The sequence below is a fragment of the Eretmochelys imbricata genome, chromosome 3 (genome assembly GCF_965152235.1).
Source record: "Eretmochelys imbricata isolate rEreImb1 chromosome 3, rEreImb1.hap1, whole genome shotgun sequence".
In the NCBI taxonomy this organism is placed as follows: domain Eukaryota; kingdom Metazoa; phylum Chordata; order Testudines; family Cheloniidae; genus Eretmochelys; species Eretmochelys imbricata.
This window is the reverse complement of record NC_135574.1, coordinates 146908803-146936285: the sequence shown is the minus strand read 5'-3', so window position 1 is coordinate 146936285 and position 27483 is coordinate 146908803. Positions and strand designations below refer to the sequence as shown.

The following is a 27483-nucleotide window of genomic DNA, read 5'->3' as shown; positions in this document are numbered from 1 at the left end:
CGCTGTAGCACACTGGAAAGTTGGCACCTGTAGCTCCAGCTCTGGAGTTGGCGCCTATGCAAGGAGCCGCATATTAACTTCTGAAGAGCCACATGTGGTTCCAGAGCCACAGGTTGACCACCTCTGATCTAGACCATTCGTGACAGGGGTGTTTGTCTAACTTGCTCTTAAAAATCTCCAGTGATGGAGATTCCACAACCTCCCTAGACAGTTTATTCCGGTGCTTAACCACCCTGACAGTTAGAAAGTTTTTCCTAATGTCCAACCTAAACTTCCCTTGCTGCAATTTAAGACCATTGCTTCTGGCCTCAGAGATTAAGACAAACAATTTTTCTCCCTTCTCCTTGTACCAACCTTTTACAACGTACTTGAAAACTGGTATCATGTCCCCTCTCAGTCTTCTCTTTTCCAGACTAAACAAACCCATTTTTTTCAAATTTTCCCTCATAGGTCATGTTTTCTAAATCTTTAACCATTTTTGTTGCTCTTCTCTGGACTTTCTCCAATTTGTACACATCCTTCCTGAAATGTGGAGCCCAGAACTGGACACAATACTCCACTTGAGGCCTAATCAGCACAAAATCATGATTTAAATAAACAAGCAAGAAAACTGGATTTAAATCATCAAGTTTAATCGTGTTTTCCATTTGTACTTTTTAGTTATTTACCTAAACTAAGGTTGCCAGCCAGGCCCACCAACAGTGGGAGCGGGGTAGAGCAAAGGGGGCAATTGCCCAGGGCCCGGGCGATTTAAAAGGGCCCAGGGGACCCCAGCAACTGCTGCAACAGCAGCGGTAGCCAGGAGCCCTGGGCCCTTTTAAATTGCCCAGGTGAGCCGCAGGGTGCCTAGGCACACAAGACCGCTCTGGGGGACCCCACCACTGTTCCCTCTAAGCTGTGTGCGAGTACGTGCACACACAGATCCTAAACCCCACGCACAGGGGGAAACCGTGCACACAAAAATTTGCACAGAAGCATAACAATTTGCACAGAATAATTTTTTTGCGCACACGGCCTGTCAAAAATTAGAGGGAACACTGGACCCCGCAGGCTGGCATGGGCGGTCCCAGAATTGAGCCCTGGGGTCTGGAATTTCTGGCAGTGGGCCTGTTGCTAGCTATTAAAACATGCTGATTTGCAATTAAATACAGTTTTTACATTAAATTTGGTGCTTCTTTTTGCTAACTTAAAGGATTCATGATATTGATACACATTTAGTTAAGCAATTATATGGCTTAACTTACATGTATTTAGATTTTTACCTTTATTATTCAAGAGGAAGGATCGCTCAGTGGTTGGGGCACTAGCCTGGGAATTCAATTCCCTACTCTGCCATGGACTGCCTGTGTGACCTTGGTGAGTCACTCTGCCTCTTTGGGCTTCAGTTCCCAATCTGTAAAATGGGGGTCCCAGAGAAAAGATGGATACTACCAGAAGAAAAACTGCCCATTGAGATATAAAGTAAAATGGTGACCCTAAAACTCAGTTAGTTGCAGGATACATTTATTAGTATGTTAGAAAATGGTTAATGATGCATTTCTTATTTACTAGATTCATTTTTTATTTGCAATTTGTGTCAAACTCTATTTGGATGGAAATTCAAATTCAATTATAGTTTTTTTATTAAATAAAACTACCTTAAACTTTTTTTCTTATATCCAGCACATTTAACACGTTTTACATTTAAAACTAGTTGACTAAACAAAGGAAGTATTATCTGTAGTTAGTGTACTGAAATGATTGTTTCTGGTCAACATCTGCTTCAAGATTTTACAATTAGAAGCATGGGCAAGGGGTGGAGCCCCACTTCAGGGAGGCTAGTCCCCGGCTCTGCCCCTTCCATCCTCCCAGACTCCTTGCGGCCAGAGGAGCCCTGAGACCCTCTGATCCCCACCTGCAGCCAGAGGAGCCCCGGAGCATCCACGGAGTCAGCACCTATGATTACTACTGAACCCGGGATGCCGAGTAAAACATACCGCCTCCTCAGGGGCATACCTGTATGGGGCATATCAGAAGCTCAAGTTCTTCTGGAAGAGAGAAGAGTTTTTGAATTTTCCTGCAGGGTGGCTTGGAGTCTGCGGAAGGGGAGGCATGGCTGTGGGGGCTCCAGCCAGCTCAGGGCTCTTCTGAGCAGGTTGGGTGGGGCCCAATAGGGGCATGGAGGGGGCGGAGTTGGGGTGGGAACTTTGGGGAAGGGGTGGAATGGGGGCAGGGCAGGTGGAATCGGGCTGGGGCGCAGGGTAGCGCGAGCACCCACCAGCACTGGGAAAAAATTGGCTCCTGTGTGCCTGATGAACCCAGGAAGCTGAATAGCACATACCATCTTCTCACCTGCCCCAGAACCTGCGTGGAGCATAATTAAAAGCTTCCCCCGCCAAACCACAACAGGGGTCCAGCAGCAGCAGCTGCGCTGGGGAGGCTGAGCCTCCCCTGGCCTATTATACCCACCGCCCATGATTTGTAGATCTCATCCTCTCACATCTAGTTTATATTTATAGATTGGAAGAGGAAAATAAGCTTTCCTGATTTATAAGCACACAGACTGGTTCCTTAACTTTGAATAAACTAATCATTTAGCTGAACTCGCTGAATAAACTGAAATGTAGAAAATATTCTGTTGCTCCTATAGAAGAGGCTGTTCTCAAAAATGGTTTAGCACTTCACAAAACTCTGATTTGCAAGTGCCTAGCCAGTGACTTCTACCAGTTCAGTGGTCTGACTTTCTTTAAAACTTGGCAGCAAATATGTACTGCTTAATATTACTTTTTCTATTTAATTTAAATAATTTTAATAAGTTTAGGCCTTAATATAAATTATCAATTTCAAAATTAATTGAATATGATTTTTTTAAAAAATAAACCTCTATTTAATTTAAAATTTTTAAAAACTGATTTAAAACGTAAAAAAAAAAAAAAAAAACAACCTTGGGAATCCTATGCAAAAAAACCTTTCAGATGTATGCCAAGAATTTCCATAAATAAGATTATCTATGCTCAAATAAATTGGTTAGTCTCTAAGGTGCCACTAGTACTCTTTTTCTTTTTGCGAATACAGACTAACGTGGCTGCTACTCTGAAACCTAGATAGAGATAAAAACTGTAAAGTCGCCTCATTTTTCTCCTTCAAATCTTCTTTAAAACTCCTCTGCTGTGATGCCAACAAAAACTCAACTGTGGGTAAGGGCCTGGTATTCTATTGACCACTGCTTTTCATCTAAGCAGTTTTGTCTCATAGTTACCTTACGTTCCCCATCTGTTTTTGTATCCACCTGTTATCTCTTGTCTTATATTTAGATTGTAAATTCTTTGGTACAGGGACCATCTTTTATTATGTGTTTGTCCAGCACCCAGCACAATGGAGCCCTGATTCATGACTGGGTCCCCTAGGTCCCATTGAAATACAAAACAAATAATCAGGTTCTAGAGGCATAAAGGGGCCAGAAGCCAATCAGGAATTCCTCTGTAGAGGTTCCCAGAATGGCATGGTATAAGTGTCCTATGCTGCCCTCCTCACCCTTGTAGCCCCCTGGCATGATATGGGGACTGGAACACATGACTTTTGAGGAGAGGCTGAAGGAACTGGGATTGTTTAGTCTGCAGGGGAGAAGAATGAGGGGGGATTTGATAGCTGCTTTCAACTACCTGAAAGAGGGTTCCAAAGGGGATGAATCTACTCTGTTCTCAGTGGTAGCTGACGACAGAACAAGGAGTAATGGTCTCAAGTTGCAGTGGGGGAGGTTTAGGTTGGATATTAGGAAAAACTTTTTCACGAGGAGGGTGGTGAAGCACTGGAATGTGTTACCTAGGGAAGGGTAAACACCTTTAAAAGCCTTCCTGGCCAGAGGAAAAACCCTTTCACCTGTAAAAGGTTAAGAAGCTAGGATAACTGTTAGGGGGCTTATTCCTTCACCCACTTACTTCCCTGGTCCTTCTCGCATGAACAGAGAGCAACAATACCCGAAGTCCAAAGGTGCAAACAATTCGATGTTTATTGGGGTGAACTTCCAGCAAGCATGATTCCAGTTTCCTTCCTTAGTATCCTCCTTCCCAGCTCTGACACCACAGAGCCTTACACCTGTCCCTGTTCCCATTCCTACCCTTAGGCAAACATGATTCCAACTTCCTTACTCCCATTCCCTGTTCCCATTTCCCCCTTTAGCAAAACATGATTCCAATTTTCTTACCCCCATTCCCTGTTCCCATCACACACACCCACATGCCCACCCCCACCCACACCCAGTCACTTCCTCATTGACTACAGATTATATAGTAAAACTTGAGTTCTGCTTAGCTATACCTTAACCAATCATTTTCCTGAAATTTAACTAACCAATCCTAACATATTGTAACATGATTATGTAACCAATTATATCCCACCACCTCAATTAGTTTACACCCAGCAAAATTAATTATACAGCAGACAGGAACAATCACAGAACCAGACAGAGATTATACAGACAAACGACAGCAAAGTGGGAACTATAATGACAAAACAATACAGAAGTGAGGATTTCACATCCCAGCTATTGATAAGTGAGTTCGTGCTCAAATAAATTGGTTAGTCTCTAAGGTGCCACAAGTACTCCTTTTCTTTTTGCGAATACAGACTAACACGGCTGTTACTCTGAAACCTATCAGACTAAGTTTCCTTTTACATTTTCTAGGCACTTCCCTTTCTCTGGAGCTGATAGGAATACAATCCTGTCCTGATAGTGCCTAACAGCCCAATAGCACCTTATTTCAATGTGACTAGTTTGGAATGTGAGGATGTGACCGTTCGCTTCCCAGCTTATGGCTGCCTCTGCTGCTTAGCCAAAGGCCTGAGCCTAAGCACAGGGCCACAAACTGTCACAGTGAGAGAAGGCCCTTACACTGGCAGACAGTGGTTTTGATTCTTTCTTTTATACCTCTATCACTAGCCAAGCGATAAGAATACACCTAAATTCTTAGAGTATAGGCCTTTACAGACAGGCCTGAATATCTATATCCTAACACTCCACCCCTTTTTTTTTTCCTTTTTCTTTTGGGATCCTCCTGCCCAGGTATCCCTGGAAAAGCATAGGACATATGGCGACACATTTCCTGATAGGGCCAGGCATCAAGGTGGAAGGTGTCGATATTCCATTTGTCCCACTGCCCCTTGTGTAGTATTGTGCCCTGCACCTTCTCTCATACGGGCATACCACACCTATTCCAATTAGTGTTCCAGACTTCCCATTAGAGTGGGCCTGAGAAGGTTGGGTCCGGGTTGTCTAGTACACTGCAGGGTTTGGAGGGCTTATTACATTCCTAATAGGTTATCTCCCTATGCAACGTAACACAAGTACAGTTAACAATACAAAATCCACAGCAACACCGAGTCCTGACCACTGCAGTATGGTCCAACATCCGAGACACCCCCAAAACACTCCCTCTCCTCCTTCGATGGGGTCACGATCTTGTGTCCAGTTGCTGGCAGTTGCAACAAGCTGCTCCTGCAAGTTTTGTATGCTTTTGTCCATATCACAAGTCCATTGAATGTTCACAGAGAAATGGGATATTGTCCAAACCAGCTTGACCACTTGGTATGGAATTAGGCAGTAAGCCCTGGCTTATTCACAGCAATAAGATTCACAGATCCATTTGTGCACCAAAGTCCATATAGCAGCATGTAGATGGGTGTAGTTTGGTTATGGGCTGGTGTAATTGTGCCCCCAGTAATATGTACATTCCCAGCAAAACACCTTATACACAGTACATCCAATTGTCCACCCCTTGCATAGGCCATTGATCCTGCTCCTCTATAGTCATAGGAGAGGGGCACATCCAAACATCTTCTATTGATTTACACTATTTTACACACCCCTCCGTTAATTCCCAGTGAGCTCCTCCCCTTTTCATTATTTCCATAGGGCTTGTGGGGGCCACCTTAGTTGCCATTCCATTTCCAGGTACCACGGTAGCTATTACACAGGTGCTGGCCTCCTAGTTGAGAATTTGCATTCCCATACACATCTTCCCCCCCAAGGCCAGCCTTTTGAAGCCACCCCCACCCATATCATGAGGTTTTCTGTTTCTCGCTGGCACCTGACCAAAATGACCAATGAGGAGACAAGATACTTTCAAAGTGGGGGGGGCGGGGGCGCGGAGAAAACATGTCAAGGTTCCTTGCCCACTCTGAACTTTAGGGTACAGATGTGGGGACCTGCATGAAAAGCCCCTAAGCTTATTTTTACCAGCTTAGGGTAAAACTTCTCCAAGGTACAAACTATTTTACCTTTTGCCCTTGAACTTTGTTGCTGCCACCACCAAGCGTCTAACAAATAGGTAACAGGGAAAGACCCCGCTTGGAAACGTCTTTCCCCCCAAAACCTACACCCCCTTTCCTGGGGAAGGCTTGATAAAAATCCTCACCAATTTGCATAGGTGAACACAAACCCAAACCCTTGGATATTAAGAACAATGAAAAAGCAATCAGGTACTTAAAAGAAGAATTTTAATTGAAGAAAAAGTAAAAGAATCACCTCTGTAAAATCAGGATGGTAATCAGGGGAATCAGATTCAAAACACACAGAATCCCTCTAGGCAAAACCTTAAGTTACAAAAAGACAAAAAAACAGGAATATACATTCCATTCAGCACAACTTATTTTATCAGCCATTTAAACAAAACAGAATCTAATGCATATCTAACTAGCTTAGTTACTAAGTTCTAAGACTCCATTCCTTTTCTGTTCCTTGCAAAAAACAACACACAGACCGAGAGAATCTTTGTTTCTCCCCCCCTCCAGCTTTGAAAGTATCTTGTCTCCTCATTGGTTATTTTGGTCAGGTGCCAGTGAGGTTATCCTAGCTTCTTAACCCTTTACAGGTGAAAGGGTTTTTCCTCTGGCCAGGACAGATGTTAAAGGTGTTTACCCTTCCCTTTATATTTAGGACAGTCGGATATTAGGAAAAACTTTTTCACTAGGAGGGTGGTGAAGCACTGGAATGCATTACCTGGGGAGGTGGTGGAATCTCCTTCCTTAGAGGTTTTTAAGGTCAGGCTTGACAAAGCCCTGGCTGTGATGATTTAGTTGGGGATTGGTCCTGCTTTGAGCAGGGAGTTGGACTAGATGACCTCCTGAGGTCCCTTCCAACCCTGATATTCTATGAGGCTTTGCAGAAGGCAGTGGAAGAGGGGTGTTTTGGTGGTGAAGACATATGTCCTCAATATTCAGTACTCCAGCTATTTCTGGGTTATGGAGTGGCCCATGAGTGGCTGTGAGAAGCCACTATAAAATACAGTGACTGCTTTAAATTGGTCAAGCCAGAATTTGGTGGTCACAATAGTGGTTTAAAAAAAAAATATCAAGAAAATTACACTGGTTTAAAACTGGAATAATGCAGTGACGAATCAAGAACACTATATATATCAGCAGGTGGTTAACAGAAGCATGTCTGCACCATCTGTATCAGACCCTATAGCACTCAGACCTGATCATTTGAATCTCACACCCAACACAGAGGTCAAAGGGTCTCAATTACAAAATAAACAAAAAGCTTCCAAGTCTCAGCATGAAATGTTAGTCCATAACTCTGCAAAAGGAAGAAATACAAAAGGGAAAAAATGTGATTTTCACTCTAATCAGACATTTAATCCAACAGTATTCTTGTGAATAATGCTCTAAATGTGAAACAATTGTTTTAATAATTAAAGAATGGGGAAGGAGAGCTTTGAAAGTTATCTAGTATCAGTATGTGATATCAACTGAAAGAAAGCCTTGAAACTCCTATAATATTTCACAATAAAATAATCTAAGTACCAATCAAATACTCTTTTCTTGCAATTCAACAATTGATATATATATACACACACCGTATTCCCTCTGGCACCACCAAAGGAAATAAAAGTCACTTACATTTAAACTGCCATTCCAATATATTTTAGTTTTTAGTCAATATATTTACTCTACTCTTTTAATATAATAAATTAATGTAGTACACATTATTTAAAACAGTAACAAAGGTCTTTAGAACTGTTTCAATTCTGTAAAACATATACTTTCAGGCCCCTATCCTGGAAACATTTGCATGCCTATTAACTATAAGCACATGAGTACAGTAGTTCTGTTGGAGACAATAAGCATGGGGTTAGTTCCAAAGTTAAACACATGTAAAACTGTTGGCGTATTAGAGCTGTAAATTTCAAAGTGGGGGGCTGGAGGATGAGCACCTAATGTAATGTTTTTGTAATTACAGGTCTGACTGCATGGTTCCACAAAGGAAGGGGAAACTAGGATATACACTCCAGCTGCTCTGCACTGCTCTGGTGCTGCAAAGAGCTTAATTGACCAGTTCACTCTGTCTGCTTTGTGCTACTAGAGAATGGCATAAAGCAGCGAGAACATACTGGTGAATATGGTTATGAAAGATTTTTTTTTTAAATTTAATGTTGATATTTCATATGTACATTTTTTGAAATACCACATGCAAACATTCTTTTTGAATGTATTGTTTACTGTGCATTTATGGAATTTTTAATTAAACAAAACAACCAAGGAAATTCCTAGACAGAAACTATGTTAAGACGGAGTTAAGGCTGAAACAAAACAAACAAACAGTCAGTAATACAGGGTAATATATACATCACAGGAATGTTTCAGTCATCTCAAAAGCCTAGTTTTATAAGCCCAGGAAATTCAGAGTCAAGATTAAACTTAAAAGAAAGCCAAACATGTTAAGGTATAGAACTGCACAGTTGGGGCACTCAAAGCAATCTTAACTCTGCCCCATAGTGACATCACAAGGGGGGGGGGGGAAGAGAGGGGAAGAAAAAAAAAACTGATGTGTCTTTTTAAAAATTACATTTAATCTCAAACCACAAACAATACAATGCCTCATAATCATAATCATGGCAGTTACTGGATGGCATCACTACAGGGAAGAGTGAAGGTTACTTGGGTGCCCTAATTACATACATATATGCGCATGTTTGAATTTCTTTGTCTTATAAATACTCAATTTTGGGATAATACCAACTTCCCTGTAATGTATTTTTTCCTAAATTACTGATATGTACTCTCAACTCTAATTCCATTTTAATATAATTTTTGTCTGGGAATATTATACAAGAAGTGTTATTTTATTTTTAATTGCCTGAAGATCAATTGATAACACAGAACATTACTTAAAGTCTTCAAATTCAAAGTTAGTTTCAATGAATTTACAGAGACTTTTATTAACGTTATGTAAAAAAATAGTTAACAGAGAAACAAACATTTAATATAAGAAATAAGAAAAAAAAAAACAATTTCAACCTAAAAATGTTTCATATAAGAGCAAATAGGGTCAAATTCATGCTTAGTATAAGATGGTATAGCTCCACCAAAGTCAAATATATCTGTGCCTGTTTACACAGGGCTAAATTTGGTTCAAAATATCCATACATTTTGGGACAGATTTTCAGAAGACATCAGCTTGTACTAAGGCACCCAAATGAAGTGATCAGATTTTTTTCAATGGGAGTTGCCGGATGCTCAGCACTTTTGAGAATCTGACCCCAGTTGTGGGTTTTAAAAACTTCACTCTTGATTTTCACCTTGAACTGTAAAGTTCTTCCTCTCTAATAACGTTATTTTGTTTTCAAGTTTATTTTTTCAGTGTCTCCAGTGTAGCCTTTAATGAATTGAACTGTACAGTGAAACCTGCATTTAGGATCACTTTCACTAAGCAAACCTTTGTCAAAAGTCACTTCAAAGTCTTTTCAAAGTTCTCCATACATTCTTGACTATTATTTAAAGACCAGCTCTATCAGGCAACTGGTTTTTGCTTGTCTCTTGAGTGATGGATTCAGATATTTTTTCACTCTCAACATTGAATTTTTAATTAAATGAAAATAATGACTTTAATTTATAACTTTATAAGTCTTGTATTATTTCTAGTGAGCCCAGACTTTAAATATTTTCTTCTTGTTCAAACAATAAATCCATGTTGAATTTTTACTTCTTAACAGCACATAGCCAGCCACCAATTCAAATAGAATAGCGGCTTCTCAATAGCTCCATTAATGCACACATTGTCACAATATGCATCAGCTTCCATGGGTTTGATGAAATATTACCCATCCTTTATTAATTTCCAAAAATATCTGCTTTGATCTCTTTTTGCTACCTTCTCCCATATAAAATAAATTGCCAGACAAAATGAATATAAAAAAGTTAAAAATATATAGTCACTAGAGGTAAGATTAAAACAACGTAAATGTGGCATTGTTTCAGATTCCAGTGCAGTAAAATCTGGAAAAGATGTCTGGATCAATTTTAGGTAAAGATGAGAAAAGTTAAAGATTGGGCTGGATAAATGGACATAAGGTGGATGGAAAGCTGGCTAGATCGTTTGGCTCAACAGGTAGTAATCAATGGCTCCCTGTCTAGCTGGCAGCCGGTGTCAAGCGGAGTGCCCCAAGAATCGGTCCTGGGGCCGGTTTTGTTCAATATCTTCATTAATAATCTGGAGGATGGCATGGATTGCACTCTCAGCAAGTCTGCAGACGACACTAAACTGGGAGGAGTGGTAGATATGCTGGAGAATAGAGATAGGATATAGAGGGACAAACAAATTAGAGGATTAGGCCAAAAGAAATCTGATGAGGTTCAGAGTCCTGCACTTAGGTTGGAAGAATCCCATGCACTGCTACAAACTAGGGACTGAGCGGCTAGGCAGCAGTTCTGCAGAAGAGGACCGAGGGGTTACAGTGGACGAGAAGCTGGATACGAGTCAATAGTGTGCCCTTGTTGCCAAGAAGGCTAACGACATTTTGGGCTGTATAAGTAGAAGCACTGCCAGTAGATCGAGGGACGTGATCATTCCCCTCTATTCGACATTGGTGAGGCCTCATCTGGAGTACTGTATCCAGTTTTGGGCCCCACACTACAAGAAGGATGTGGAAAAAACTGGAAAGAGTCCAGTGGAGGGCAACAAAAGTGGAGCACATGATTTATGAGGTGAGGCTGGGATTATTTAGTCTGCAGAAGAGAAGAATGAGGGGGGATTTGATAGCTGCTTTCAACTACCTGAAAGGGGGTTCCAAAGAGGATGGATCTACTCTGTTCTCAGTGGTAGCCGATGACAGAACGAGGAGTAATGGTCTCAAGCTGCAGTGGGGGAGGTTTAGATTGGATATTAGGAAAAACTTTTTCACTAGGAGGGTGGTGAAGCACTGGAATGCATTACCTAGGGAGGTGGTGGAATCTTCTTCCTTAGAGGTTTTTAAGGTCAGGCTTGACAAAACCCTTGCTAGGATGATTTAGTTGGGGATTGGTCCTGCTTTGAGCAGGGGGGTGGACTAGAGGACCTCCTGAGATCCCTTCCAACCCTGATATTCTATGTTCTAGATTCTGTGAAAAAAGGTGGAGTTGTGATAATACCACCTGCTCCAGAAGCAGTGGTTTCAAGTTCCTTTCCACGCCATACTAGAATAGGCTCGTACAGGTGCAGTATAACAGGGCATGGTAAGTACTATTTTTATTTTGATGCTGATTTTTATATTAATATAATATTGTATTTAGTCCAATACATTGTTATCTTTGTATATACTGAAGTGATATTTCAGTATTCTCCATGAGTGAAATTCACCGTTGTGCAGAGGGCCATCAGAAAAAAAACCCTTTTTTCTGGAGAAGTGAGTCTTAAGGACTGGACCTTTTGCTGGCCATCTGTATGTGGCAAATTTCACCCTGTGTGATTAGAAGTTCAATATTAGGTTTATTTGAACAACCTAGATACTTGTGTAAACTCATTGGAATCTTTCAATTACTATCAGTACAATGGTATACATCCAAAGTAACAGCATTGAACTCAATGGTATTACTCTGGATTTACATCACTGAAACAGAGAGCTGAATTTGGACAGCAGACCAACAGCTGTCTGTTAACTATTAAGATCTGAACTGTATTATGGTGGAGTGAACGTGCAGCCACGGCACAGTCTCTATAAAATTGGAACGGGAAGGATGGTCAACATTTTTAAAAAGGTAGGCAGAGAGACAGTGCAATCATAAATGTTCTTCATTTTGTAGGTGTCCATAGTCTGTTTGGGTACATCTGCACTGGAATAAAAGACCCTCAGCATGGTCACAGCTGGCTCAGGTCAGCTGACTTGGGCTTGCAGGGCTTGGGCTGCAGGGCTAGAAATTGCTGTGTAGATGTTTGGCCCCACACAGGAGCCCAGGCTGTGGGACTCTCCCCATTGTGGGATCCCAGAGCTCAGGCTCCAACTGAAGCCCAAACTTCTACACAGCAATTTTACAGCCCAGCAGCCCAAACCCCAGGAGCCCAAGTCAGCTGACCCAGGCCAACCACAACTGTTTAATTGCTGTGTAGATATAACTGTAGGACTGGACCCAAGGGTCATACTCAGACAACATTAACGCTGAACTGCTAGAATGACTGAAGTCAGGAATAATTATGAGACTTTAATATTAACACGTTAACTGTGAACACATTAAAAATAAACACATATCAACAATACTTAGCACTTATATGGTTCTTTTCATCCATAGATCTCAAAACATTATTCCAAAGGAGGCAAGCAAAGACACTGCACCTACAAATTACTGGCCATTCATGTTTTTTTTCCCCACAACCATTTGATTATATATCTCATAGGAATAATTTTCAAAAATTATGTCTGAGTGGATTTGGCAAACTATTTTATTTCTGCAAGAACAACAACAAATAGGACTACAAAATCATTAAACTGAGAATTTTTTTACTATAAATCAGCTGAAAGAAATGTAACAGCCATCTTGCAGATAGTTCTATAAAAAATTTTTCATTCAGCTTTTTTTTGATTCAGAAAAAAAAAAAAAAACAATACTATACTCTTTGGAAAAGTGATCTGATCCTTGTAATCCCTGTGGAGGAAACATTATGAGCATCTATATCTTTCTGCACATGGACTTTGTTCTTATAACTGTGAGGCCAAAGGGAATTCTTTTCCTCAATACTAATAAAAGTGTGCAACATTGTTGGAATTCTTAACTGGTCCATTTCAAAACATTTGATACATTCCTATATTGACTTCTATGATTGTGTAAACATGACCTCTAGGAATGGGACAAAAACAATGCCTTCACTATATATTCTTAATCTTTTACTCCCAATATAAAAATAAGTGTCTGGTTAGTATAATGTATAAAATACTCAAAGATTCTTCTCTTTGCAACTTTATGGAATACTCTTAAAATGCCAAAGTTCATCAGAAATTAAAGGCGGATTCAACTAGAGGCACTGAAAATTTCATGTTAGCAAAAGTACACCTTATTAGGCCGGTTACATGCTGCATATTGCATATTTTGATACTTGAAATGCTTGACTAATAACGTTCTTAACATAGCTTATAAAGCATATACTACTAAGGTGAAATGCATGATCTGAAAAACATTTTAAGTGCATCATGATATAATGAGTTTTGAAAGTAGAAGCAAAATTAAGTTTTCAGATGCTGCACATCCTTCTTTTGTTTTCAAATGCAATGACCCAAAAGCGTCCTCTCCCTATGCATCATTCTTACAGGTCTCCAATACACAGAAAAGCCAAAGAGTCCAGAGCACTGATGTCATCAATGTTGGTTTGAATTCAAAGTGTGATGGATCTGCAAAGCAGGAGACTAACACTCCCATCAGCCTCCTCCCCACTGTACATCCCCTTCCTCCAGCTAAGCAGGGATTACATTTCCCCATCAGCCCTCTCCCCATTCCCTGGCCAGGTAAGGAAAAAGGTCCTGAACCAGGAAGTGTCTGGGATCTTTAGGGATTGAGCAGCAGGGAGCTGGAGAGAAGCCCCAGAATCTGTGGACAGAGCCGCACTCAGAACAGGCTGTGACATCACAGTTCTGTGTAGGACTTATGTGGGAGCAGCAGCAGCTGGGCAGGAAACTAGTGCAAAGTAGCCCCATTGAGACACATTAACTGAACCTGGCTTGGAAACCTTCAAGCGCCTATTTGCTTGGCCAGGGACTGGACTGGAGAGGACACCCCAGGCACTATGCCTGAAGAGCCCTGACTCAATTGGACCACCCCAGGGACCCGAACAGGAACTGCTATTGCTCACTTTGAATTGTAACTCTTTAAGCCTCTGTACACAGGGTATTTGCAATCTTTCCATTTTCCTGTCAGCCCTAGTAAAATACCCTTTCACTTAGCCATGTGTCTGAGTGGTTACGGGGACTGACCACGGCTAGTGCCTACAGGCTACCTGCTGAAGCACCTACAGTGCTTGCCTCTGAGACACAGTACACTGGGCATGCTACTAGCACCTTAGGGGTTTGGGAAATAGACCACCACCAATAATTACAGAAGGACTGTGGCATAGAGTTTTAGAGTTCCAACACGTGGACACCATTTTAGCCCTTCTGACCAAAGCGCTTGCTCACTTTGCTACGAAGTATTTTGGAAGAAACAAATAATAAATTGAACACAGTAGAGTTAAATAAAAAAATTCATAAATGGACCACCTTGTAGCTAGGATATTTAATTTTGAATCCAGAGTTTAGCGGAGTACAAATTAAACCAAATACTTAAAACTCAATTGTGAAAAAAATATTTGAAAGAAATATCTAGCACTGGAGAACTTTCCATTAATTCGGTTAGAGAAAATAAATCATTAAAGCTACTGAATTATTTTCAAAGGAAAATAAGGGAGTTAGGTGCTCAAACACAAGTGAATTTAACTGGGATTTGAGTGCCTTGCTGTTACGATCTTTGAAAATCCCAACCTAAAACACCACCTAGAGATAACAGAAAATCTATCTGGATTACGAGTGTCTGTTCCTGCTAGAGAGGACTGAGAAAGCTACTTCATTTTTATCAAGAAGTGACTACTCAAATTTCTGAATCTATATGTGGAAAGATGTTTCTGTCTCCTTACTTAAATAAGCTTGCTAACAAGGACGAAATTTTTTTTTCTTATGTGCAAATTAAAGTGAAGGATGAAATGATACCAATGAGAACGGAACATTTTATCAAGAGGAGGTACTTGTTTCTTGGCATAAGTCAAGCTACACAAGCAAAACATCAGGAAGATTTTCCTATGAAACCAGTCTATTTTAACCTAGAAAGTACTTACACAACTCTTTCTGCACCCTATACCTCCTCCAAATTATGTTCTTGTTGTTTACTTAATGTGCAATTGTGACAGAGGCCCATTGGAGTTCACTACTCTGTCAGCAACTGATCAGGTCTGACATACTTAACACCTAACACACTGTTGTTATGATATATACACCAAAAGATGGCATGCAATATATCATTGAAAAACTAACAACTCACTGATCATTAATATGTAAGGTGCGTGTACAAAGAGTTATAAAAGTGCACTAGAATTATGTTCTTAAAATGTGTTTGGCAAGCAGTGCATAAATAGTCTACCTTAAACAAAGGAATATGTATTTGCTTTTCTGACCAGCCTAGATGCCAGGCAGAGACAATTAAGATACATTACATATAAAGTAAACAAAGCCCTCAAGCTAACAAGGAGGGGAGGTAACAACTCAACTATCACCAGCGGAACACACGGGTGATTAATATCATTGTGTAATGTATGCATTAACACTGTGAGGAATTATGGATCCTCGCTGCTATTATGCTGTAAAGCATGTGACCAAACACAAGGAGAAACATGCTTTCTCTCAGACAGGAAGGAAGGCAGCCATCTGGGAGGGCATTGGGGTCACTCTGCAAAAAATAACTGGGTAGCGGAAGCCAGGGTGTTGGTGTCAGGGGTGTGACCCACAGCAGTGAAGGGACCCAAAGTTGCAGGGCAAGTGGTAAAAACCACCCTTTATTGGACTGGGTTGAACCCCAAAGTGTCACAGCAATCATTGCACATTCTGTTCAAAATGTTCATGTTTGGGGGTTTTGCAGTGCACAATACACAATGTTTAAAGCAAATAACCAGGAAGTCCCACAGAGAAAACACTGGACCCATAGGCTCCTCCCAATACCATTTGAAAAATGGGTGTGGTTAAGCCTTAACACAACTGCATATACATACCAAATCAAGAAAGGACCCAGAAGATTCGACAGCTTTTCTTTGAGTCCTCTATAGACACCTATTTAACTGTTTGAATGCTCTGAAGAGCCTAAGAAATTTGATTTGAATATGCTATTTAACACCCACACATTGCTGTAATGAGTGCCAGTTCACATCACAACATAGCATCTGATTTGTAGTAGAAGGACAACCAACTGCTTGATCCCTCAAAGTATAGATAGAAAAATATAAGTTAGAGTTTATTACTACCAGGTAAAGTCAAGGCTGGGGCACAAAGACAATGGGGAGAAAGTCTCACCTAGTTGTGGGCAGTCTATCTCCCCAAAAAAAGGGCAAACTGACAGACGTAGCTGAAACGTTTCTGCTGATGGGAGGACTCCTAACTCTCTCCCATCCCCACAGCAATGGAATTGATGGATAAAAATGGCAGGGAGGCCAACAAGGCACTCTAGCATAATGTAAATACAAGAATCAGACTCTTTTCTCTCTGTCCATGGATCAATAAGTGTGTGAAAGGAAAGCACATAATGGGGCACTACTGTAAATAAATACACAGTAATAATACTGCAATTAAGGACCATCTTTCTATCTGAAATGAAAACAGAACTTTTATCCAAATGAAAAAGTTAGCTAAGGTAGAAACAAATTATCCAAGTTAATTTGAGTAACTGAAAGACAAGTGCTTAAAAGTAAAACCAAAGAACAGATTAAAAAGAACCAACTTGTAAATTAGTTCTGAAAGGAAAACATAGGTATAGTTAATAGTAAAATGAAAAAGTTTAATGACAGATTATTTATCCGCCTGACCTGATAGGTATCGTTCCCCTCATCTTTGCAACAACATGCTGGTGTTTCCTTTTACCAATTACAACCCAACAACTCTGTCCCCACCTGCCCCCCAGCATTCATTAGTCCCAGTCCATTAATGGACTCTAGAATTCCTCAAGGCACCAGTATTTTTATTAGGATATGCAACGGTTACACTGTGCATGCTAAGAAACAGCTCAAATTAACATTCTGTACTAGTGTACTGTTTATAATATATTTGTAAATTCTCCTCTGCCTATCTCTTTCTGCTATAATTATAAAGTGCTTTCATGCACTGTTTGGGAGATTCCAAGTACTGCAAACAGCAGGGAGTAATCTTTGGAATTTCCCAAGTACAAAAAAAATAAAATAAAGCCCTTTGTAATCATAAACAAAATGAAAGAAAGGGGTAATTCTATAAAGAGAAGTTGTACCCAATAGGCAGGAGTTTGCTACTAACTATCAAATACCACAGTTGAAAAATAATATGACCCAATGGAATGGGTATGGGGCTGGGAGCCAGGAACTCCTAATTTCCAATTCCAGCTCTGCCGATCAGTTGTTGTGACTTGCCCAAGGCCACATTTAACCTCTCTCACTGCCTTCATTTCCCTATCTGCTAACAAAAGGGATAATGCTTTTTTAGCTGCCTCAAAGGAATGTTGGAGAATTAATTAAATTAGTGTGTTTTTGCATAATGCTTTGAAAATGCAACAAATACTAAGTGCTGTTATTAAATGTATTATAAAAACTGAGTGACATTTCAAAATTTGACAGTGCCTTATTATAGCACTTTTACTTGTTATAACCACTACAGCCAAGTCCATTTCACATGCTCACAACTTTCCAAAATATTTATTGTTTGGGCTCAAATTTTCCATGTGTGGTCTGTATCTAAAGGTGAATGTTTTTGAGAGTCTGAGAAAAATCTTCTCAGCTGGTTTGAAGCTATTTTCCCATTGTCAAATAGCTCTAAACACATTTTCTTTTAAAGACAACTTTACAACTCCATACTTATTACACAATAAGTATATGATTGCTGAGCAGCAGAGTTTTGCTAAGTTTGAAAATTATTTATTTTGAAAGAAAGAAAGATTGAGCATTCCAGGAGACAATCCCATGCTTAAAGTTGGATGTGGTGCACATTTACTCACAGGCAATTAACTGCAAAGCTGTTTGGTTACTTACAGGAATGTATAAACTCACCCACTGAAGCAGGAACAGATTGTAAGATCAAGAAGCTCAATAGAGTTGGTGACACTTGTAAACGTAGCAAGCAGTATAGCTCCAAACTATGTAGTTTATAACCAGAGCTTGAAAAATCCACTTGCCCACTTAGTACATGATGTGTAAGTGATATCTTCCTAAGACTGGTTTCAGAGTAACAGCCGTGTTAGTCTGTATTCGCAAAAAGAAAAAGAGTACTTGTGGCACCTGGATTTGTGCTGGAAATGGCCCAACTTGATGATCACTTTAGATAAGCTATTACCAGCAAGAGAGTGAGTTTGTGTGTGTATGGGGGTGGGGGGGGTGAGAAAACCTGGATTTGTGCTGGAAATGGCCCACCTTGATTATCATGCACATTGTAGGGAGAGTGGTCACTTTGGATAAGCTATTACCAGCAGGAGAGTGAGTTTGTGTGTGTGGTTTTTGGAGGGGGGTGAGGGAGTGAGAGAACCTGGATTTATGCAGGAAATGGCCCACCTTGATTATCATACACATTGTGAAGAGAGTGGTCACTCTGGATGGGCTATTACCAGCAGGAGAGTGAGTGAGTTTGTGTGTGCGGGGGCAGAGGGTGAGAAAACCTGGATTTGTGCTGGAAATGGCCCAACTTGATGATCACTTTAGATAAGCTATTACCAGCAGGACAGTGGGGTGGGAGGAGGTATTGTTTCATGGTCTCTGTGTGTATATAATGTCTTCTGCAGTTTCCACGGTATGCATCCGATGAAGTGAGCTGTAGCTCACGAAAGCTCATGCTCAAATAAATTGGTTAGTCTCTAAGGTGCCACAAGTACTCCTTTTCTTCTTCCTAAGACTGCACACAATCAGCTGCAGTGCCCCTATTGCCACTGTTTCAGGAAAGGGGCTACCAAGTACTGCCATTAAAGCAGCTGGGGGGGAGGGTGGGGGGAAGCTCAGCAGCTGCTGTTCGAAGCAGGGTGTCCTGGAGGGACTGCCACCCCCTGGAACAGGAGGCACTACAGGCCCAGCCACCCCTGCAGAGGGCTCTGTATGTGGGAAGGTATCCCCTACCAAATACAGCCATTCCAGTAAGGAAAAAATTATTAAGCAGGGCTCAAAAACCTACTCACTTGGGGGGGGGGGGGGGGGGAGAGTAGTAATTATATGTGAAATCCATCAACTTCTGCACATCCACGCTTTCTTTTAAAAAAGGAGGTTTCTGGCTCTTATGGCTTTGGAGTTACCCTTCCAAAACTAAGCTAACATAGTGCTATCATCCTACATCTTCAGACATACATCTCCAGCACCTCTGGTGCTATACATAGCTTTGCCAAGTTGCGACCAAGTGAACACTATTTAGGCCATGTCTACACTAAGGAGACAATACCAGTTTAGCTATGTCAGCATAGCTATGCCTGCATAACTCTATAGCACAGGCTCAGCCTACACTAACAGAAGGGTTTTTTCCTTCAATGTGGGAACACCACGCCCCAAACAAAATTAGCTACATCCACGGAAGCATTCTTCCATTGACACAGCTGCATCTACACTGGGGGTTAGGTCAGCACAGCTATAACAGTCAGAGGTGTGGGTTTTTTCACACCCCTGACTACAATAGCTAGGTCAACCTAATTTTTAAGTGTAGGCCAAGCCAATCTCAGAAGACCCAGGTCAATGTCACTGTACTACATCTTGGGAAACTGAGTAGCAGCAGAGACAAACACTGAAGATAATCACTGGTGAGGGGGAGCCAAAATCAGAGACTCTAAAGTAGGAGGGAGAACTAGAGAGAAAGACTGTTCTCCCTGTTAATTTTCTGTCTGTCAGGTGTCTGATAAATTTTTCAAGCCATATGTATTAAAATAGAAAATGAATAGAGTAAGCCATTCAGCATCAAGACAGATGCAAGGTGCTTGGAAGTTAGAAAAGAGTAATAAAGGAGAAAAAAGGAAAGAATCAGTGGCTAATTTGGAAAAGTGAAAGAGGCAGAAATTATAGGAGAGGAGAGAGAACACAAATTTATAATAAAGAAAACTATAAAGGGATACAGAAAGAGGAAAAGGACACTGAAACTGCTCAAAGAGGGAGAGAGACACTAGTGACTGATGGAAATACAAGAGAAAAGAAGTGGAATGAAGCCAGGAAGAGAAAGAAGGTATAAAAATGAAAAAATGTGATGATGTAAATTAATTTGTTGAATGTATTGAAAATATTTGACTGTCACACATTGTGATTAAATACAATACACAGTGAACAACTGTTTTATGTCTTAAATTGCAGGAGCTTGGTGATGCGGATATTTTTACCCATGTTAGTGACTTAGTATGAGGTATGATTTTCAAGCCCTGAAATTAATCACTTTAAAATATTTCTGTTTCCTTACATATATAAGTAATCAGCCATTCAATCTATTACTTGAATGTTTATTTAAACATTTAAATTGTTGAAATAAACACAGCAACATTTATTTCAATCCACACATTTTTGAGGACATACAAGTCTGAAAGACTGCATTCAATGTAAAGGAAATTGGGAAGGGGAAACCGTGTACTCTGTGTGTTCTCTTTAACTACCCATTCTATTATATTTTTTTTAGTTCTTAACACATTTTTCCATACAGGTCAAAGATATATGACCTCACTGAGGACTGAGAGCCACATTGCCTACTATGTTGGAAAATCCCACATAGGGAACCAAAACAAAAACAAACAAAATTGCTGATTGCTAAACTGATCAATGTTCCAGGGTCTGTTTCATTTTCTGGATACCTAGCAGAAGCTAGGCCATCCATGTGGAGAGCCTGAGTCCCTGCAGTAGCTTCCAACTCTTCCCAAGACCCAGGGTAACAGTGCATCTGCGAAGAAGTTTACAGCCACCCCTGAATCCTGCCCCACTCAGCAAGGGTTCCTTACGCAAGGAATAATAATGCTGACCCACCCAGAATTATTTTACGCTGTTAATTCCTGTAGATATGCAAGGGAGGATGCCTTACAGCATGGCCATTTTCCAGCTCCACCCTTCCCCCAGTGTGCTCCACCCCTCTGCAGAGCTTGACCATGTGGTTCTCACATGTGTCTCTGGAGCCAGGAGGGTGCATGCTGCAGAGTAACTACCCCCCACTTCTGCATGTTTGGGAGCTTCTGTACCCCATTCAGGTCCCAAGTCCCCTCCACTCACAAATGTCACAACACATGAACAGCAAGGGTTTCCTTCACACTCTGATCACTCAAACACATCTGAATGACATTTTACAAAGTTTTCCCCAAAATTCCACCTCTGTGCAGAGAATCAACTTGAGAAATGCTCATTCTTTAAGAAAGTTATGAGGGCCAGGAAACAGGGTTTAGAATGGAATGAAAATCCAAACGTTAAGATTACAGCATTGCTACCTTCTCACAAGTGTGTAAATATTTAAAATCCAAATGAAACAGAGAGATAAACAAGCAAATTTACTAGCCAAACAACAGTTCAGTGAGCTTGTTAGTATCTCATCGCCTAATAAAAAATAATCCATAGGCCTGGGATTTCCCCACACCCCCTCAGCCCCCCAATTTGTAGGTTCTGACTTTGCCAGGTTATTTTCTGATGATTAATGATTGCCTGGGGCTACACCTTGGACTATCAAATCCCCTCCCAGATAGCCAGACATCCCCAGTTACCACACAGACACTTACGTTTAGTGCACCTCTGGAAGCCAGGAGCTTTGCTCCAGCCATGACAGCACTGTCCTCCACAGACATTCACCCTGTAGTAAAGAAAGGAAACAATCCAACACAGCACTTGACAAGGTACCCGTGCCCAGGTGCAGGGCTTTAAAAGCAGTGCCCTGTAATTCAACAGTGCTCACAGCTGGACCATTATTGCTTCCAGAAAATACTGTTCCACACCGAGGGGGGAGAAAAAGGCGGGAAGAACTAAGGAGCCTGAAGACAAGCACTCCACAAACTGCTGCTCCCTATAATGCATTTCAGGAGTTGACAGGAAACGGAGTTTAAAGCCCACAGGAGAAACCCCCTAATCTGAAAGATACAATAGCTCTAAATCGTAACAGAAGCTCGCTGTTTTCAATACCTCCTCTAATGGGGTCTCCCCTGCCCCCACAAAGGGAATGGGATTTGTGGATGTAGCTGGGGCCACACAAGCTCTTTCCTTGCACGTGACCTGACAAGCCAACCCCGCGCCCAGCTGCAGGGGCATGTGAGAGAGATTACCGATTTCGGAGCTGGTTGCACTGCTTGGGGCTTTCCCAAAGATTAGACCCCAAAACCTGGATCCGACTCCCCCACCCCCCAAAAAAAAAAAAAAGTTCCGTCAAGGCTAAAATCTGCTCTGGCTGCCAGCTCCACGCTCAGGTGCTGAGGAAAAGACAAACAAAGCCCTGCAGCCTTTGCAGCAGGGGCGAGAAGGCAGTGAGGGGCACAGTTTTAAAGAGCTGCTGCAGCAGGGCTAGCCGAGAAAATGAGGGGGGGGACTCATGGCACGGGGGGACAGTGACGTCGGGTGTCTCCCCACTTTCCAGCCGTCAGTCAAACCATAACAATGAAGAATGTCCCTGGGATATCCCGACCGCGGATACTGTATTTGGGGCAATGAACCCCCTCCGCATGCACCCGCACCTTTGTGAACTTGGCTGTTCGTTTTTGATGTTGAGCTACGTGAAGTTCCCCCGCTCCCCTCCTCCCACGCCGATCAGTCTCACTCTTACTTCAGATGCCCCCCAGGGTGACTGCAAAAGCCACTGCCCGCCCCTCCTGCTCTGTTGGTGGGAGGTCTGAGGCATGTATTTGCATGGTAACTTCATTAGTTCCGCAGCCCACTAAGGGACCCTCCGAAGCTCCGCTGCTTGGAGAGGGAGAGGTGGCTAGTGGGGGGGGGGGTGAGCTCGCCTTACCCCTGCAGCGGGTGCCTCTGGTGACCCTGCGGGCTGGAGCTGCTGTTGCTGAGGGTCTCCCGTTGCTGCAGCTTGGAGCGCTGAACCAGCCTGGTTGGCTTGGAGAAGAGGGCTGCGGGGCCACCGGGTCTGTGATGGAGCTGCACGCTGGAGCCCAAGCGGAGCTGCATGCTGGGACTTCCCGGTTTGCTCATCCGGCGAGTCCGCTCCAAGGTGCTGGTGCTGTACCGGGCATTCAGCGCGATGTTAAAAGTCTGCTGCTGCTTGCCCCGGAGAGGAGCCGAGCTCTGCAGCCGGCTGCTGGGGGAGCCCGCCTGGCTGGGGCGCAGTACGTATGAGATTCTCCTCAGCCTGCTCTTTTCAGCGGCGTCGAGTGCCGGTGACAAAAATACACATGCACAGAGCAAAAAGCCCCACCTGATCCAAGCCATTTCCACAGCAAGAGCCCCGGCAGCCAGCAAACGCGACAAAGCTCCCGATGCAAGGATTTCCTCGCCTCCAAAGTTTGTGTGTGTGTGCAACTCACTTTGCCTGCGAGCGAGCTGCACCGCCCCCGGGGTGCTGCCGCTTCCACTCGCCTTTGCTTTTTCCTAGGAGAGGAACTTAGTTCTCCCCCCTCCGCCCCCAAAAAGGTTAGGAAATTTCAGCAAACAAGTTGTTCCACAGAGCAGGAAAACATTGTTAGAGGAGATGAAGGTCTGGACAAGACCTGAGCTCTAAGCAGCAGTAAAAGGGGAGGAGGAACAACAGCAATGGAAGGGGGTTCTCAATAAGGAGCAGATGTTTAGGCTGCTGGAGCTGCCAGTGGTCTCTGTGTGTGTAAGAAATAGTCTTTAAGCCAGATCAGGCTCAAAAACTCTTTTTAAAGTTTCTCTGCGACTCAGAGAGAATATGTAGCTGCCCTGAGTGTCAGAGCTGAACAGCCAATCTCGGGCAGACATGACGTCAGGCAGCAAATCCTAATTGGGAAAACTATAAAATGGGGCTGAGACGTTAGCCACAATACACTTTAAAATATAGTTAGTGTAGGTCTAGAAAACCACAGCTAGGGGCTTTCTGCCTCCCCACTTTTATAAGAAAGGGACAAAGAACTCAATGGAGTCATTGAGGGATCTTTTACTTCTGGGATTTTACTAGTTAAGAGTGCGTTGATATTGTGTTGATAAAGTTGTTTTCTGATATGAGAATGCCCCTGTAACTATAATGTACACGCACACTAGCTAAACAGTGGTGTAGGAACTGTATAGATTAATTTGAACATGTAAGATGGTATAACCTGATGCAGATGTATCCGCTTATAATGTACAATTCAAATGTGTATTCTTAATGCCTCCATCACACCTCAAATGTACCTTTTTGCCAGTGACTGCTATCATGTGATAATTTTTAACAAAGTAAGTCACCCTTTCACAAAGTGAATACTATTTAGTAAGTTACTACTTTAATTATTTGATTAAGAGTTATTTGAATTATAATGATCCAATTGATCTTTATAAAAGAAGGTAGGCATAGGATGCTAAATTAGGGAATATGACTAAACACTGTCCAGCTAGGTTCCATGTATCCATCTGTATGGATCAGTTTTCTGGACTGGGGCCTAAGGCTCCAAATCCTGCAAAGGTTTAACTTTACACATGTAAGCAATCTCACTGAGGTCACTGAGATTACTTACATGTGTAAAGATAAACACATGCTTAAATCTTTGCAGGATCAGGACCTTAGATTGTAAATTCCTCAAAGCAGGGCCTTTTTATTATTATTATTACTATAAAGCATTATGTACACCGAAGGGACTATAAAAATAATAACTACCACAGCTTGAAAATAATATATAAACCAAATTGCCCAAATTCTTCCCTTATGTAACTCCACCAACATAGAGTTATGCCAGGGATAAACTTGTCCCAGTTCCATTTATTTATTTTTGTAACATGGATTTTATTAATAATTTTCTTCAGTATCACAGACAAATAAAAGAAGTCAAAGTTAATATGATATCCTGAAGATTCCATCCTTTGAAACATTTGGGAGCTAATATGTGAGAGCCATCTACAATGCACCTTTATAGATGAGAAATGGAACAAGGTATTGAGAAAACAGAATACATTTTTTCACATTAACTGGTCAGGTTGCAACCCAGGTCTTCCTCCTTGGGTTCTCGTTTCCAGGACTTTTAGGAGTTTGAGCCTGGCCCAAGCTGACTGGATTTTGTGCTTAAGAACTATTGACACAGCTACTCAATTCTGTATATGAAACAGAAGCCATTTAAATTGACAAGGCTACATGGAAGAGTCAGTATAATGAGCATAACAGCTCCCTCTGCTCCAGAGCTCATCTATATAAAACTCCTCAAATATAAATAGATGTTTTAAATAGATGAGTTAAGGGTTGCTATATTCACACCACAGCAGAAGCACATCAATGTCAAAGTCTTCTACACCCCTCCCCCCTAGAACTAAGCAGTGATGATTTGAAGGGAAAATGCTACCAGTACAAGAGGCATGCAGGTAAAGGCTACATTCAAAATAGCCCTGGAAGTCCTAGGTGGTGCAGAAAAAAACTAAACAGGGAGGATACAGCCTGAAAGTAGCTCCTACTTTTAATATAACTAAGAAATTAATTCGCAAAAAGAAAAGGAGTACTTGTGGCACCTTAGAGACTAACCAATTTATTTGAGCATGAGCTTTCGTGAGCTACAGCTGATGAAAGAAAAGGAGTACTTGTGGCACCTTAGAGACTAACCAATTTATTTGAGCATGAGCTTTCGTGAGCTACAGCTCACTTCATCAGATGCATACCGTGGAAACTGCAGCAGACTTTATATATACACAGAGAATATGAAACAATACCTCCTCCCACCCCACTGTCCTGCTGGTAATAGCTTATCTAAAGTAATCTTCAGGTTAGGCCATTTCCAGCACAAATCCAGGTTTTCTCACCCTCCACCCCCCCACACAAATTCACTCTCCTGCTGGTGATAGCCCATCCAAAGTGACAACTCTTTACACAATGTGCATGATAATGAAGTTAGGCCATTTCCTGCACAAATCCAGGTTCTCTCACTCCCTCACCCCCCTCCAAAAACCCACCCCCATACACACACAAACTCACTCTCCTGCTGGTAATAGCTCATCCAAAACTGACCACTCTCCAAGTTTAAATCCAAGTTAAACCAGAACATCTGGGGGGGGGGTAGGAAAAAACAAGAGGAAATAGGCTACCTTGCATAATGACTTAGCCACTCCCAGTCTCTATTTAAGCCTAAATTAATAGTATCCAATTTGCAAATGAATTCCAATTCAGCAGTTTCTCGCTGGAGTCTGGATTTGAAGTTTTTTTGTTTTAAGATAGTGACCTTCATGTCTGTGATTGCGTGACCAGAGAGATTGAAGTGTTCTCCGACTGGTTTATGAATGTTATAATTCTTGACATCTGATTTGTGTCCATTTATTCTTTTACGTAGAGACTGTCCAGTTTGACCAATGTACATGGCAGAGGGGCATTGCTGGCACATGATGGCATAAATCACATTGGTGGATGTGCAGGTGAACGAGCCTCTGATAGTGTGGCTGATGTTATTAGGCCCTGTGATGGTGTCCCCTGAATAGATATGTGGGCACAATTGGCAACGGGCTTTGTTGCAAGGATAAGTTCCTGGGTTAGTGGTTCTGTTGTGTGGTATGTGGTTGTTGGTGAGTATTTGCTTCAGGTTGCGGGACTGTCTGTAGGCAAGGACTGGCCTGTCTCCCAAGATTTGTGAGAGTGTTGGGTCATCCTTTAGGATAGGTTGTAGATCCTTAATAATGCGTTGGAGGGGTTTTAGTTGGGGGCTGAAGGTGACGGCTAGTGGCATTCTGTTATTTTCTTTGTTAGGCCTGTCCTGTAGTAGGTAACTTCTGGGAACTCTTCTGGCTCTATCAATCTGTTTCTTCACTTCCGCAGGTGGGTATTGTAGTTGTAAGAAAGCTTGACAGAGATCTTGTAGGTGTTTGTCTCTGTCTGAGGGGTTGGAGCAAATGCGGTTGTATCGCAGAGCTTGGCTGTAGACGATGGATCGTGTGGTGTGGTCAGGGTGAAAGCTGGAGGCATGCAGGTAGGAATAGCGGTCAGTAGGTTTCCGGTATAGGGTGGTGTTTATGTGACCATTGTTTATTAGCACTGTAGTGTCCAGGAAGTGGATCTCTTGTGTGGACTGGACCAGGCTGAGGTTGGTGGTGGGATGGAAATTGTTGAAATCACGGTGGAATTCCTCAAGGGCTTCTTTTCCATGGGTCCAGATGATGAAGATGTCATCAATATAGCGCAAGTAGAGTAGGGGCTTTAGGGGACGAGAGCTGAGGAAGCGTTGTTCTAAATCAGCCATAAAAATGTTGGCATACTGTGGGGCCATGCGGGTACCCATAGCAGTGCCGCTGATCTGAAGGTATACATTGTCCCCAAATGTGAAATAGTTATGGGTAAGGACAAAGTCACAAAGTTCAGCCACCAGGTTAGCCGTGACATTATCGGGGATAGTGTTCCTGATGGCTTGTAGTCCATCTTTGTGTGGAATGTTGGTGTAGAGGGCTTCTACATCCATAGTGGC

The 27483-nt window shown here is 42.0% G+C and overlaps 1 protein-coding gene across 1 annotated transcript in view; it reads right to left on the bottom strand.

The window, feature by feature from the left end:
* The window catches only part of LTBP1 (latent transforming growth factor beta binding protein 1), a 375845-nt gene extending 352461 nt beyond the window's left edge, over positions 1-23384 (bottom strand). The window contains exons 1-2 of the mRNA XM_077812182.1: positions 22899-23384; positions 21682-21752 (exon numbers count right to left, since the gene is read on the bottom strand). Coding sequence (XP_077668308.1) covers positions 21682-21752; positions 22899-23329 — 502 coding nt within the window. The 5' untranslated portion in view covers positions 23330-23384. The remainder of the gene's footprint in view (positions 1-21681; positions 21753-22898) is intronic.
* Between the last annotated feature and the right edge of the window lie 4099 nt (positions 23385-27483).